Consider the following 15,540-nt stretch of genomic DNA (forward strand, 5'->3'; position numbering starts at 1 on the left):
TCATTTTTCAAATAAGTTGTCATCTTAAGCTGTAATGCCTAAACAGTTAATGCCTGTCTTCTGCTTTTAAGTAGCAGCTTTAGGGTTTACCTCTTTGGAAAAGATAGTGTATATACTCTGTAAACTTTTTATCTCCTCACTTAAAAATTGCTTTTTTTGGAGAGAGAGAGGAAGGGATTCATGGTAATTCTTTGGATAGCATGCTGAAAGTGAAGGGGTGGAGGGGAAGTTGATCATTGTATCTAGTGTGAGTTAGACTAGTTTTGTTTCAGTCCTGAGGTTGCATTAACATAGGTTCCTGACAGTGGCAGCTTCCAATGAGAGGTGACTTCTTCAGAGTTGCCCTTACTGTATGTATCTCCTGCTCTACTAAGAGGGTATCCCTTTACAAAGTTGAAGTGTAGAAAAACTTCACATAAATTCAGTCTACATTGTCCTGGTTGCAGTATTTAAGTAATACACTACTGGAGTTAATAATGCTTTAGTAGTTTACTGATGAAGTTAAAGCATTAAATTGGGCCACTGAGACTGTTCTATGAATGATCAAATAAACATTGAGTGTTCTCAGCAATAAACAGCTGCAACTTAAGTACTTATGTTGGAAGAGGTACTGCGAACCAATGAGACCTCTGTATGTTGAGGGAGGAAGACAATGTGATCACCAAAATTGTATAAGAACTATTTTTTGTGTTGACACTATCTTTAATGCTGGCCTCAAGAAGCTGAAAGAAAAACACTCAAGTAGTCTTATCTGGCTTATTTTGTGACATATCTATTCCTGCACATACAGTGACTAGAATTGACCTAAAGTTGACTCTTCAAGAAAGCTTTTCTGTCCCCTTGAGTATGTTTAATTTACCATGATATTCACAGTGAATATTTATTCACAAGATACAAGGGTATGATTCTTGTTCATGTAAAAGATGAGGCTATGTTGTTCTGGAAAAATAGGTTTGTAAAGAAGTTAGAAGTAATCAGGGAAAGAAAGATTACTGCTCTTTGACTTGTTTCATTTTTTTTTTCAAAGACTTGTCTGTTAATATGTAGCAATTTCTCAGCACTCTAAACAGGACCTAGTAGGAAAATTGTATTTTAGTAACCTTCTGCTACAGCCTTAGGCTGATGAAAGTATGAAGTTCAAACAAACACTTTAGAGGTGGTGCAGGGCCTCTCTTGCCAGTTAAAAGGAACATTGTAGCTATAAATGGAGTTCTGCAGCCTTCCTAGCTTGGTGACAAGAAGGACTTCAGCTGATTGAAGAGTCTTTGTGCTTCATTACAGTGTACCTCCTGTGAATTTGCCTGTTGTATCAGGGCCCAGAAACACTTTCCTAGCTCTTACTAGTGGCCTTTTATTCACAAAAAAGGTAATCTCAAAGTATTTTCTGTGTTGAAGTTTAAACAAGATCATGTTTGATTAAACAGTAGCAGCTCTTTTTGTAATATGACTACCACCTGAGATCCACAACACAGTTGTTGGCCTCTCTTGTATGCATGCCTAATACTACCTCTTCCAAAAATTCAGAAAACTGAAGGTTTCAGTACTATATTGCAATTTCGCTTACCTTAGTGTAGCATAGGAATGAACAGTTAAATCATTCATGTTGAAATGTCTGTTTGCCTGCAGTAATCACAAGCTGATACCACATTGATGTGAAGCTCTTATTAATTTAATGGAAGATGGATGTTAATTCAGGTTAAACTACTAGGTTACAGAACACTGATGAATAGGTAGTTCTGTAAACTTTATGTATAATCTGAATGACAGGTTTATTGCTGTATTTTCTGGTTACCAACTGAGACCTAGTTTTAGTCTAGGTTTGAGAGCGTTTTAACTTCCTATTCTTCATCAGTTTTGCCTCCCATGCCTTAGAAAGCTTTCTTTTTTTCTTATTTGAAACTTGTGACCTTTGTTTCCTTAACTGAACCAAAGGAGGAAGCAGAACAGAAGAAAAACTAGTCTAACAATAAAATCTAAACTAATGTTTTCATTTGAAGAAGTGTAGAAGTATTTCATACTATTCTTTATCACAGTGAAAACACTTGAATTCAAGTCACCACTGGCAGAGTAAAAGCCAAGTACATCTGAAATTCTGAAAATATTAGAGCACCCACAGAGTGACTGCTGGACTGGCATTTTCACCAGGAAAGACACTAAAAGGCTTTGCTACAAGTTATTCAAAAGCACATAAGTACTAGAAAAATAGGGTAGACACCACAAATTACAGTAAGTTTGGGTTACTACCTGTCATCTTGGACATTACTGTCATGTCACAGCAAAAGACTGGAAATAAGTGTCAGATTCATATATGCTACCACAGAACTAAAAATACATGCCTTAATGCTGTTCAAGAATTTAGAAACATGGACTTCAGCTTAATTCTAGGGTTAGATTCAACGAGATTGTAGTGTTGGTTTACTACTTTAATTTAGTCTTCCTAGTAACATCCTGCCTGTTGCATGCATGGAAGGATGACATTAAACAGCTCTTTACTTACAAATAGTTATGTAAGAAAGCACCAGGAGTACTATATTTAGAATATCAGCATTAAAACTTATTTTATCCATACAACCGTTCATTTTACTGTGAACTGAGGTTAGATGTTAACTAAGCCTTTTATAAAGAAGTTGGAAAAGTAGAATTTTCTTCTGCTTTTGTATCCTTCTGAGATAAGAGGAATTTAATAATGCACATAACATTGTAGGCTTTTATATAAAACCTATTACTGGGCAGTATACAGCTTTATTAAGACATTATAGACATTCTCTAAACACTTCAGAGACAGCAAGCAAGGGCTGTCATGAATATTCTGTAGTTGCAAGACAGTTCCATTAACTTGGTTTAGCTGTTGCTTTTCCACATAGTACAGTCAGCTCACTCTAAGATGGGGGAAAAAGTCATTTTAGTTTCAGCTACCCAACAGAATTTGGAAGAAGGAAGGGGAGAGTCATTACTGCTGAAGCAAGCAGTAAGCAAGCAGTCCCCCATTCTTCACCTACAGAGGCAGGTCCATATTATACAAAACTTCTGGACCTTTAGCTAAACTCATATAGCTACATTCAAGTCTAAATACCTGCAAGACTGTAAACTAAATATGTCTAGATAGATTTCTAGTGCTGCACATTACTTCATCACAAAGCCCAGGTACCCTCATCTTCAGAAGAGTCAGGCACTATGTGCTACAAAGTTCTGTTCTACTTCATTCTGCTTCAAAACAACTTACTTCACTGAACCAAAGGTAAGGCAGTTAGTTACTATTCAGTTGCAGCAGAGAATTAACAGGAATAGAGTTCTTACTGAGCAAGGGACATAGAATAATAGATTAAAACAAGCACTGAAACTTAGCTGTAGCTTTGTCATTCTCTATCTCATATTCACAAAGGCTTACAGTTTGCTCACATGGTAGGAGACACCAGAGCAGTCTAGAAGAGTTTACACCTCTGTTGTCCCCCAGGCAATTACCAAGCTACGCACGCATTTACTTCTACACGTTGTCTGTGTGCAGCAGTTCTTCCCTCCCTGTTCCTCCAATTTATGCCAACCAATTTAGGCTTAACCTCAGAAAAGTTAAGGCACTTAATTTGCATTCATGACAGTATCTCACATAAAAACCTCAGACTAGGTATCTGAATATTTATATGTAAGCCTACTAGTTTAAGCTTACCACTAAGTTATGAATATGCTGTACTGTATCTTGATTTAGTAGTTGCACATCAATATTATGGAGGTCTCCACCAGCCGTGCAGAGCGTCTAAACATGAAGAAAAACAGCTTTAAGATAAAAACTATTCTGAAAGTTTACTTGCATGGCCAGATTTTCTGAAAATCCTGTGCTTCCCTGCTACACTGCAAAACTTCAGTAACCATTTTTCCTTTTGTTTAGCAGCAACTCATTTAAGGATAGCAAGAGCTATCACTAAAAGACCATTCACAGTTTATTAACTCTACTGCAAGACAAAAAAGTTAAAAAAAGTTTGATACCTGTCCATCAGCCAGGGGAATGTTTACAAACGGAAGATTTTTATCTTGGGGTACTGATTTGCTTCTTAGTAACATGCCTTGGACTCTTCCACTGCTAGGTACAGTTCTTGAGGCAATCTGTTGTACTCTAGTGCTAGAATACAATAATAATATTACTCTGAGGTTAACTTCCTGTGCTCTGCAGAAAATTTTCAAGCATGAAGAAAATACAAATAGTAGCAAATGTATCTAATGGAAAGGCAGCATGTTAAAATTTTTCTAGTTCTGCCAGAAGACTACAAGAAATCCAACCATCAGCAGCATTTACTAGCACCACTAGGTAATGCTGCAGTAACCTTCTAAGCATGTATTACAGGCCAGTGAGCAAGCTGTTTGGACCACTCAGTAACAAGAATATCCACTCTCCAACATCAAAAGTGAATGCTTATAGTTTGGGAAAGAGAAAATGTCATGCCTCAAGGCTTAAGATAAAATGTGTGCTGTATCTGTCTACTACAGAGGGGGAGATATCGATACCGAAGCTGCTAGCTCTCAGAGGTACAGGGTATGCCTTATGCCATACAAAATTTCTAAGCTTCTTTCATGATACAATTTTTCTAATTCCACTTCAAAAATGTAAGATTTGTGTATCTTCTGTATGGAAACAAGCCTCTGAAATTTATAGCAGGCCAAGGTGAAACTAAGCTGGTTTTATGACCCATTTAAGTTACTAAGTTTTTCACTGCCTCACTTCAGCTGATGACTTCTATAAAAACCAAACTCTAATGTATGGAGAATGACAATAACTGAAAACCTTAACTGTTCAATAGGCAAAGAACTGATTGTCCACTTATTTGGTTGGGGTTCTTTGGTGGGTTGTGTTGTTTTTTTTTTTTTTTTTTTTTAAAAAAAAACACAGCAGGGTTAGTGACATTTTAATCAAGCTTGGGTTTTGAGATTTAGTTTAAGGTGTGAACTATAGCTTTAAACAACAGTGGGTGAGAGTAGAATTTATACTCTAAAATCTGTTAGTTTTTTTTTAAACTAGCTTAGTTATGACATCAAATCCTGTACCTCCATGGGAACCTAAGTTAACACCCACAATCAAAGCAGAAAGTGCGACTGCTTCACATCCCTGCTACCAAATCTAGTGGCAGATCATGAAGATCTATTAAATCTAGACTAAAGATGTCTGATTAATATCTAGATTGATATTTATGTAGATATATGGTGTCTTGGTATTTAACAAAATTATTTGTTAAGAACAAGCAGAAAACCCCTTACCTTTTAGGTACCTTTGGCATGGCTTTGAAACTTGTGGCACTGCAATCAGAAGCAGAAGACTTAACTGCCTCAGTCACACTTGCAGAAGAGTGACCAGACCTTAAAAAAAAAATTGTTGTGTTTTTTTTTTTTTAATTTCCTCCCCATCTATTGTAGAGTTTTAGCTAGGATGAAGCTAGGCAGCTAGTGAATTAGAGAATGCTGAAGTGCTCCATGACAGAGATCTACTGTATATACACGTGAAGAAGCCCTCCCAATGTAGACATGATATAATGGGACCTAACACCACAGGGGAATGAAAGGATAATTTATGTTAGTAGATAAAAAGAGGGCTGCAATACCCAAGTTGGGTATAATTAAGGGAGCATCCACAGCTTTCTCAGTGTGCAAAAAGTTTCTTGGGAATTTTTTTCCAGCAGGAATTCATTTTTCTAGATTATCTCAGGATATTTGTCCTGTGTTGTTGAGTTGAATCCAGAGAGCAATTTTCTTCCAGTTTTGGATTTTAACTCAATTCACAGAAATCTTGACAGAAGTTTACCTCACTCTTTTCTCATCTCCCTCTCCCACACATATTTTGGAGATATTTTAAGGGCATGTATTTTTGACCCAGTGTTAGTGTACTTGAATAAAAGCAACCTTCAAAGACTGGAAAGTTAGACTTCTCCAGGCAAAACAGCCTTCTCTAGTTTGATTGTGTTCAGGCAAAAATTCTATAATCCCAATTCAATAAAGTAATTAAACCTGGCTAAGATTTTTTAAAATTTCTTTTAGGCACATTAAACACTGATATTTAAATTGCATTTCTCTGAAGACAATTTGAATGTATCAAAGTAAGTGCCAGTGGGTACAAGTATGCACACTGGAGCCATAGGCATAGCAGGAATTTCTCAAAAAACTTTTCATGCAGATACTCACCGATTTTTTAAATTTAATAAATCTTATAAGCGAGACTTGAATTTGGTCCATCACAACTGTAAGTAGCTCTGAGGTGTTTTTGTAAGGGTATATTTTCCTGCTAATAACCTCCCTTTTAGCTGTGTCTGAGGGCAAAATTATTCCAGAACAATTTATTAGTCTTAACAGAGCAATGAAAATGCTTCCCTTACACACTCTTCTCCATTGATTATTGCTTGGAAATCTATACTGATTACATATATTGAGAACTGTGCACCATTCAGCAAGTGGGAGATACAACTACATCCCTTAATCAGCTAGAGGCACTTTTTTGTTCAGGGTTCACATCACTACAACGCATTTGATTCAGGTTATGGAAGACATCTTTATCAGATGTGTTCTTATTGGCCTCAAATCTCAGCTACTTTATCTGAAAAGAGTTTTTTATTCAGCATTCACAAGTTCAGGTGAGTTAAATAAGCTATTGAAGATCAGTCTTACCTAGACAGAGGGCTCAGTTTGCTATTTAAACCAGAGGCCAATGAAACCAATGACTTCGTTTTGGAAACCTGAAAATGTATATGTAAGACTGCAGTTAAAAGAAGTGGCATTTTAAGGTAAAATGACAAATATTTCCAGGGAACAATACTGTAAGAGTTCCCTGTTGAAGATGACCAGTTAAGCCCCATAGTGCTGCCTAATATATAGTTCTACATATACATGAAATGGCAAATATGTGTTCCAAAACAAGAGTTTCATTATGCCAAAACATATTTGTTCATACTCAAGTTCTGTACAAACAGCCACCTTTCTAATATACACCCTTCCAACTTGTAAGCCCTCTTATGATTAGTGCCTGTAACTCCGTATATAATCATCTTGTCTTTGTTGTCATCTTGCTACATACTTCAGTATCTGGCTGAGGCAATTGCACAGATGGACTGAAGTGGTAAAATTAATACACCTGTGCTTTTTGGTTTAGAGATCAAGGTACACAAGAATGCACAAGACATTCAAATATAGAAAAGCATGCATTAAAACATGAAGTTTACAGTTGGTTTTTTTTTTTTTTAAGTTTCAACAACAAAAGAAAAAATGGTTCCTCAAACCATCAAGGCTTATTGGCAAGTTAAGAAACAATTACTATACCAGTATTTGCAAGTGCGTGTGAATGAGCTACCAGAAGTGCAAATACCATATTTCATTATGAAATTAATTGACTATACAGTTTAGCCTTGCTTAACTCAAAATACATTGAATTTAATATAGCTGATTATTCAAACAAACAGCAGGCCACTGACCTACCCAGTTATGGATCTAGCAGGGATCATAGCAGGTCAGAACTGATTAAACCCTTATGTTGTTTGTTCCAAGTAAACTTACTTTTTTAGATATTTTCTTTGCAGAAATATGCTTGGCATCTTCATATTCAACAATTGTAGTTACCTTAACTAGAAATATATAAGAAAGACAAGGAAAATAATCTCATGAAGAGCACAAAACACTTCAAATTTGTTTGTTTGAAGCCTATTTACCTGCTGACAGCTATGTATCAGTTCTGCTACCCGATGGTCATTTGCCAGAGTTCAAAGCAAACTATGTGTGTTTGTCATAGACACTGTGACACAGGGGACAGTTTAAAAACACCAGATAACCCTTCAACCCTCAGACAAAATAGAATTACATTTCAGTGGTAGTGTCCTTCCTATTGCATATTTTGGAGTATGAAAAGAAATGGTATTTTCCTTACAAGCCTCAATGGGCAGGAGGCCAAAGGGGAACCTATGAGAAAATAGGGGTAACTTTCCTAGCTCTTCTGCTCTACTGGAAAGCACTGAGAAGTCACTTAAATCTGTCTCTTCTCATTATTTTCAGTGATAAATCCAAAGCACAGGCACTCTTAAGTCATGTTTTGAAGTAACTCAACAGTAGCATAGCTGATGATCCTCCACACTGAATGCTGGGTGACTTGTATGTTACACTTCCAGTTATACCCTCTTGTGTTCTCTAGCCTTCCCTCTTGTATCCTTCAGGCTTAACATTTGCTTTACAAATGCCCAGTTCAAACCAATTAAAAAAAGAAAATTTAAGAACCAAGCTATATATTAATGGAATGACTTGCCTTTTTTGCTATTGGTTCTCACCAGTTTTGGATTTGGTATATGTTCTGAAGAGCAGTCAGTCTAAAAAAAAAGTTTATCCAACAAAGGAAAGTCAACAGATTTTGCCCAGTAATTGCATATTATCCTACAAAAGGCAGTGAACTAAAAGGGCATAAAAGAAAGTGACAGAAGTGGGATTGGCTAAACACCAGTTTATTTTTTTCAGAAACATCTGGATTTCTGCCTGCAGATGACTTTAAAGCTTTAGGTAATGCTCATAATTGCACCATGACTGGCTGTCTAGCCTTTTCATGTATTTTCTATTTAAACAGACAGCTAAACAAAATCATTTGTCTGAAATGTTTACAGCAGGGAGAGAAGAATTCTATTCTGTAAGCTGTGATAAAATTTGAAAACACACACTTACCACTGCAGCAGCAAGAGCCACTTCTTCCCCTCCTTGCAGATCTGTAATGCAAGAAAGTATAACTTGTTTATATACTAGCATAATTATTATCTGTAGGTTCTTATCTTATGGACTATGAAGCCAAACAAGTACTTCAGGATTACAGTTACTTAAATAGTTAACCTTAGCTAGACTCATGAACTTGAACGAGATTCAAGACTTGTAGGGGAGTTGCTCCTAGAAAACAACAACGAAAGTCTTAGGCCATTTCAGTATGTTTAATCTCTGAAAGAACACTAAGTGTAGTCACACAGTATTTAACCTGAATTAAAAGAAGAAAAACCCCACACACATTGTGCTGCGGAAAGCTAATGCTTTTACACAGAAGTTGTCAAGAAAGACATTGAAATACATACTCAGCAAAAGCTTAGAGTATTAAAAGACCTCAGATTAACAGAAAGACAAAATGATCTCTGTGGCTAGAATGAACAGATTCAGATGGAAAGAAGTGCTTAAGTTTTTATGCACAGAAAACACTAGACTTGTAATTATTCCTTGTCTCTTTGAGCTTTAAATAAGATGACTTAAGAGCACACATAAAAGGAGGCTGAAGATTATCCGCTGTTACCCAATAATTCTATACCCTGTGTTACACAGGTCAGTCTACTTGAACAAGAGTGCTTGCTGATTGTCTGCAGTGTAATACCACTAATTAGCTTAAAATACTCAGCAGACAAAGCAAACTTTTTCATAGAAGTCACCAAGTTTACCGGTTTTCCTCACTCTAGTCAAGGGTTCATCCTGCTGTAACGATGTCTGCATCCCTCGTACATGTAAGACCACGCACACTTACTAAGCAAGTCTTTTCTTTTCATTTTCCTGATGGCGACTGGCATCTTCAGCAGCTCCACCGCGAACGCCTTCTCAGCTGTTTGCAAAAGCGAATCAAGCTCTTTCTTCATTTCCTGGATATTTTCCTTGGCTTTAAAACAAAACAGGCTTTTATTGCCGTATGTGTTACATATCCCCAAGTACAAGCGCTAGTGGACTGCGTTAAGAAGAGAAAGTTAAAATAATGTTTTATCCGGGGTTATCTGACGTGGGGGTGGGAGCGCCTGAACGCCACCATCAGGTGCTCCTTAGGCTGACGAGGAACACTGTGCGGGCCGGCGGCTGTCAGCGCCATGGAAGGAGGGACGGGGAACGCCACCCGGCGCCGAGGGCGTCCCTGGGCGCTGCAGCTCGCTACCCCCGCGGGTCGCGCAGGCCTCGCGCCTGCCAGGCCGCTCCTCCCAGCGCCCGGCGGCGCGCCGCCCGCCTCCGGGCCCGGGGCTCTCCTGGCCGGGAGCCGCCGTTCCCCCAGGCCCCCCACGCCAATCCGGAGCCGCCTCGGCACCTGCGATCGCCGGGCAGCCCCGAGGCCCTCGCCGCCACCCCCCAGGCCTACCCTGCTGATCTAAGTCGCTGAGGAAGAGCGCGATGCGCTGATCCTTCTTCTCCTGGGAGAGGGCGCCGCGGTCGGGCTCCACGCCTGAGTCGGTGCTGCGCCGCTTGCCCGCGAGCTTCCTCGGGGGCATGGCGGCCACCTAGCGGGACAACCGCGCCGCTCCTCGGCCAGGAAGCTTTTGTAAGAGCAGGAGCTTCTCCCTCCCCTGCCCTGCCCAGCGGACACACCCTCCGGGGCGACGGGAACGGCGGCCCTGGCCCTTGCGAGGGTCCGCGGGTGTGAGGGGACGGGGCGTCCCGGCGGGCCCCGATCTGTGGAGCCCCGGGGGTGCGCGGCCGCCCCCCTCAGAAGGGAGGGAAAGGGGTGCAAAGGAGCGGTGAGGGCGGAAACCCGGGGGCCCCCCGCCTCGGCGGTGGCGTAGGGATGGGCTTGGGCACGGCCGGGCAGGCGCGAGGCCGCGGCCCCCACGTCCGGACTGGAGCTGGGCAGGCTGGCATACACGCGCGCCTTGTCCGGGTGGAACAAAATTAATTGTGCTTTTTCTGTTAGTGGCTTTGAAGCGGCGGCTGCGGAGCTCGGCAGTTGAGGGGCCGCGGTGGGGCAGGTGACTGCTTTCACCCCGGTGAGTTGTGAGCCGAGGGTGTGTGTGGCACACCAGCCAAGGGCCTGTGCTGCCAGGGCTTGACAGCTGGTGGGTTTGTTCTATACGAAAGACTCTATTTCAGAGCTAAGGTTTGGTTTTAGCTCTTTTACTGCTGTTCAGTGTGCATAACGTGCAGTGCTTCCAAGCTAGCAAAGTGAATAACCTGTTCTGCCTGATGCAAATGGTTACAGGTTGTGTAAATTCTAATCAGGTGAAGTGAGTATTTAATAAACATGTAGTAATGTGGAACATCAGAGAGGCATGACTACATATAGTATTGAATATATAAAAAAATTCAAAGCCATATCCTTAAAAGTACAATTCCTTGCAGAAACTTATTGTCTTGCATCCAAATAAAAAATCACACCTGAGGTATGAGTGTCTTAGGTTTTGTACAAATGATCAAACCTTTGTTCTTTACTGGCCAAGGAACTGCGTAAAAAGGAATTTAGATAATGTTTTGAAACACTAGGGGCTTTCACACAGTGCATGTAGTTGATATTACAAGTTCCCTGAAGTTAGCAGCTTTTTCTGTTATCATATGCGTCTAGCACAGTATCCTTACCTACTGACATAGATGGGACAGCCTACATCACTCAAAAAAAGCTGTAGAATTCTGAGTGACATTTCATAATATAACCATTTTATATCAGGCCATGTTCTCGTTTGTAAAACAAAAAACTTGCTCCCCCAAAATCCCAGGTAAATGTTTCTGCTCCAGAAAACAATCAAATAACTGATACAAAGAAGAGAATAGCCTGCCCTGGCTTTTTTTTTTTTTTAGTGGTGCTGGCATACATATGCATATAAATTTAGGGAAGCAGGGCTAGCTTCCCTTTCCCTAATCTTCATTTTCTTTTGAATTAGCAAACACCACTAAAGTCATTCTGAGGTATGAATGCAAAAAGACAAGATTGTGTTGCTTTGTAAATTTAATCTCATACAAGCCGTGTAAGAGGTTTTTTAAAAAGGAAACAACTGAGAATACGTAACAAACCCCTCAGCAAAGGTTTCAGGCCAATCAGCCTCAACTGACTGATTGATCCTCTCTATGAAGAAAAAAAGGTCTGGCTTGGTTAACTTCTGATTATAACTCCTTACATAAAAAGATATGATTAATTATGAGCATAAAACATGCCTAAGACCATCTCAATGTAGAGTTCTGTGTTGGCAGGGAATAGCTTTGTGGTAACAAGTTTGACAAATTTCAAGTCCACAAATCGGAGTGATGCAGAAATTAATGATCTGGTACATGGATTAAAGTAAGTACTAGTTTGAACATGAAGTTAAATGCCTTATAGTGCAATCCAGCAAGTGTTGCTTCAGTGACATAGGAAATGGAGAACTATAGCCTTTTTTTTCTTTTTTTTTTTTTTAATGTGCTTTATTATTTGGAAGTCTCATACATCTGAAGTACCATTATAAGGAGCACCTGTAGGGAAATCAAATCTAGAAGCATGCACTTGAAAGTACGGATTGTCTGTTACTAATGAAATATTTCAAAGACACTGAAAATAAGACTCTTTTTTCTTAGCGTTACAGGATTGTTCCACAAAAATGCACATTAACCTTATCACAGTACATACAAATATTGTGATGGACAACAGAAACCACCACCCTGCCATACAAGATGCATCAAGAACAAATTGTTATCCCTTATGATGTCAGAAACATAAAAGGCACCATAATAGAATGTTTAGAAAAAACTCAGCTTATGTCATTACATTTTGATTTAAAAGTGTAAGAATTGCTGTCCCGACTTAAAACAAAAAGACTTTCACACCTGTAAATTATCATTAGAAACTTGTAAACCTTTATATTTTTTTCCAGAAGTATCAGGTGCAAATGCAAGGCAAATATAAAATCTATTGACTTATTACATTACAAATACTACCCCATGAAAAAGCTGTAGTTACAAAAATATAAAAAAATATTCTAACTCCCAGTGTTAGATCTTAGCTTTAGTCAACACTGCATTATAAGTCCAAAGCCAGATTTGATTTGGACACATTCCTAGAATAGGAAATTGCTGTTTGACTTATTTTTACATTAGTATTCAGACCTCTTACTACAGTTTTGCTTTCTAGATTTGTTTTATTAGTGCATATTAAGAATGTCAAGTGGAGAGCGCCAACAGATAAAAAGTTGTATGTATCAATGGATAGTAGCAACGCAAGTGTTCTCAGCCTGCTGTTCTCCAAGAAGTCCATTTCTCTAAGGATAAAAATATAATTTTTTTTCCCCAAGCCTCCATAGTCACTTTGTGTTGCAGCATTCCATTTTCATTTATGAACCTGTGACCACTGACAGGTGATTGGGAAGTACTAAATTCTTCACACAGACTTTAGTAAGGAAATGTGAGAAGTACACCAACTGCTAATGCTATGTCATAGACCAGTAGCTGCTGTTGGAAGGACAATTATTGGCAACATCCCTTATCTTCCACACGTAACAGATTGGCACATGCTTTATCTGTATGGTGATTCTCTAGCCCTTGGCTTTAGTAACCTGGATCAGCATAGGATGTTGAATCAGCTTCAAAGACAGCCTAACAAAGTGCTAGTAGGCATTAAAATTAGTTTACTTCTAAATAATAACTTAAAATTAATGACTAGATTAAATGAGATATTCTTAATAAGCAAACCTTGTAACGCTAAGCCAAAGCCTGACAAATGCTAATGCTTTCATGGCTGAATGCTGGAAGCTATGTTCCTTCCGTCCTTTATCAGTGCTGGCAGAAGGTGACCAGCTTCCAACTCTAGAGAAGCTGAAGCCTTCTTTCTTTTTGCAGAGAAACTAGCACAGATTAGTAGAGTAATACAGCTGTACTCCTAGATAGCAACCTGGTTTAGCTGGGTTTTAATAAGCACTCTGGATGATTCAGCCAGCAGTATGACTGTGGAAGATTTAAGAGTGAGTGGTACTTTCATTATCTTTATGCTTGGTGCAAAACATTGCCCTTTTAATACCTTTTCCTTCATTAGAAACTACCCCCAGCATTTCTCCTGGTAACAACATTCGTTAGTTCTTGCCAGTTCAAGCTGGATTTTGCCAGCTAACAGGTGTCTCAGTCACGTGATTCCAAACAAATGTTCTCCATAGATAAAGCGATTCTGAAATAGTGTTGTATTTTACCCTGCTTGAAAGGACTGACAGTACTCACAACTGCTTTGAGATAGTAACTTATTATGTTCCAAATATATAAAAGGTACGAGTTAACAGGAGACTCTCGGAGTTGTGAAGGAAGTGTTCTCAGTGCTCTCATCCTATGCTGGGATATTGTGTTGAATAGCATATAAATAAGAAGCTAATATTCCTCATTTTGTTCAGTTTCATAAAAATACGGTTCAAGCAGACACCGCATTCACTCCTCCGATCCAAACTGTATATTCCACTAAGATTATGCTGTGATGGCAGGATTTCTTTTTAACAGAAGTTCAAAGGTACCTACACACATCTGCCAAAGTTTGTTGTTTTTTTTTAAAATAAGCATGCTGTACCTACATGCTTAATCAGATTTGGAGAACACTTCATACTTAACAACAAGAAAAAAAATTAAAAGAAACAATACCTATAATGTAGGCTTTTGAATTTTTGTTTAGTAGAATTTTAAGATGGGAAATATATTTGTAGCTAAACAATTGCTTTTGGCATTTCTGTTTTGTAAAAACAAACAAACATGCAACAGTAGCAATTTCAACAAGCAACTCCCTTCCCCAGCCTATTGAGTCAAAAGTTCACAAATGTAACTTCCAATCAAGGCACAAAATCATTTACTGACTGTCTTCCACTGCTTTCTTCGCATTCTCCCCTTCCCCTTAAAAAAAGTTGGTGTAACAATGTCTTCTATACCAGACGTAAAATGTAACAGTCCAATATGTTGTAGCAGTATCTGAGATTGGTTCTATCTATTTTGAATTTAGTTAAATTAGATGAACAGCACGTTCTCAGCACATCTCTCTTAATTTTCTGCATTTGCCTTGAAGGGGAGGGGATGAGGGGAAAAAGCCACAGTAGTTTCATGCATATTTTTCAAGAAACTTTATGTGGAAGTCTTTCACTTTCTCCAGTAGGATCTTCAGCTTCTCTACTGGAGGAAGAATGGTCATTCTGAAAAATAATATTTAGAGGAAGAAAAAAACGAACCCACATTATCTTCAAAGCAAACTAAACTGTGATCTTTGACAGATCTTGATGAATCTCAGCTAGTAAAGTGTTAAGTTTAATATCTATTGGGGTGTGATTCTCTTCTGCATTTATGCTGTAATTGAACTATGCTATTAAACAAGAGCAATTTGTTTCAATTGGTTAACATATAGGAATTAAAGAATTGTTATTTTCTGTTGAGTGATAAAGAAGTTTATCAGTAAGAACTAACAGCAGCCCAGTTTCCATTTTTGGGGCAGTTGTGCCAAATTATACTCAATATTTTGAGCTTTAGGGACAGGCAGGTATGAATAAATGTACATTTCTTTTTGAACTGAAAACTTAATTCAGACGCATTAAAGCAGCACAACATCCAACACTGCAGTTTTTAGTCCCTTTTTTCTTTCTTCTGCATAATCTGAAAACCACCTTGAGTATGTATGCAAGACTGTATGTGAGAACTACAGAACAAAATGTTTTTCTCACACTGGTACAGGAATGGACTCGCACTAGCTTTTTCCTGGAGCTGCATACACCCAGATATCTAAGCCAGCTGTCTGTGTTACAGAACTATCATGGCTAAAGTTGCCCTCTATTACATTGCTTCAGACCAAACAAGACTAAATTCCATGATAAATTCTAGCTATCAGTGGCT

At 38.8% G+C, this 15,540-nt stretch overlaps 2 protein-coding genes and 1 long non-coding RNA gene across 8 annotated transcripts in view; 1 reads left to right on the plus strand and 2 right to left on the minus strand.

Moving 5' to 3' along the window:
- Positions 1–10,432, minus strand: part of LOC104044974 (borealin-2) — a 23,183-nt gene extending 12,751 nt beyond the window's left edge. The window contains exons 1-10 of one of the 4 annotated variants that reach the window (XM_064459472.1): positions 10,097–10,431; positions 9,503–9,631; positions 8,671–8,711; positions 8,264–8,324; positions 7,525–7,592; positions 6,643–6,710; positions 5,245–5,343; positions 3,982–4,114; positions 3,665–3,751; positions 2,707–2,879 (exon numbers count right to left, since the gene is read on the minus strand). In XM_064459472.1, the coding sequence (XP_064315542.1) occupies positions 2,832–2,879; positions 3,665–3,751; positions 3,982–4,114; positions 5,245–5,343; positions 6,643–6,710; positions 7,525–7,592; positions 8,264–8,324; positions 8,671–8,711; positions 9,503–9,631; positions 10,097–10,226 (864 nt within the window). In that variant the 5' untranslated portion in view covers positions 10,227–10,431 and the 3' untranslated portion in view covers positions 2,707–2,831. Of the gene's footprint in view, positions 1–2,706; positions 2,880–3,664; positions 3,752–3,981; positions 4,115–5,244; positions 5,344–6,642; positions 6,711–7,524; positions 7,593–8,263; positions 8,325–8,670; positions 8,712–9,502; positions 9,632–10,096 lie in introns of those variants that run through there. The other 3 variants (XM_064459473.1, XM_064459475.1, XM_064459476.1) reach the window with 3 other exon arrangements.
- On the plus strand, positions 10,192–15,260 carry LOC135314782 (uncharacterized). Its single transcript, XR_010374268.1, has 3 exons — positions 10,192–10,276; positions 10,646–10,718; positions 14,810–15,260. It is a non-coding gene; the product is annotated as an uncharacterized LOC135314782 (long non-coding RNA).
- Positions 14,206–15,540, minus strand: part of GPT2 (glutamic--pyruvic transaminase 2) — a 30,048-nt gene continuing 28,713 nt past the window's right edge. For all 3 annotated transcript variants that reach the window (XM_064459467.1, XM_064459468.1, XM_064459466.1), the window contains one exon: positions 14,206–14,849. In XM_064459467.1, the coding sequence (XP_064315537.1) occupies positions 14,759–14,849 (91 nt within the window). In that variant the 3' untranslated portion in view covers positions 14,206–14,758. The remainder of the gene's footprint in view (positions 14,850–15,540) is intronic.

This window comes from Phalacrocorax carbo, chromosome 8 (genome assembly GCF_963921805.1).
Source record: "Phalacrocorax carbo chromosome 8, bPhaCar2.1, whole genome shotgun sequence".
NCBI classification, from domain to species: domain Eukaryota; kingdom Metazoa; phylum Chordata; class Aves; order Suliformes; family Phalacrocoracidae; genus Phalacrocorax; species Phalacrocorax carbo.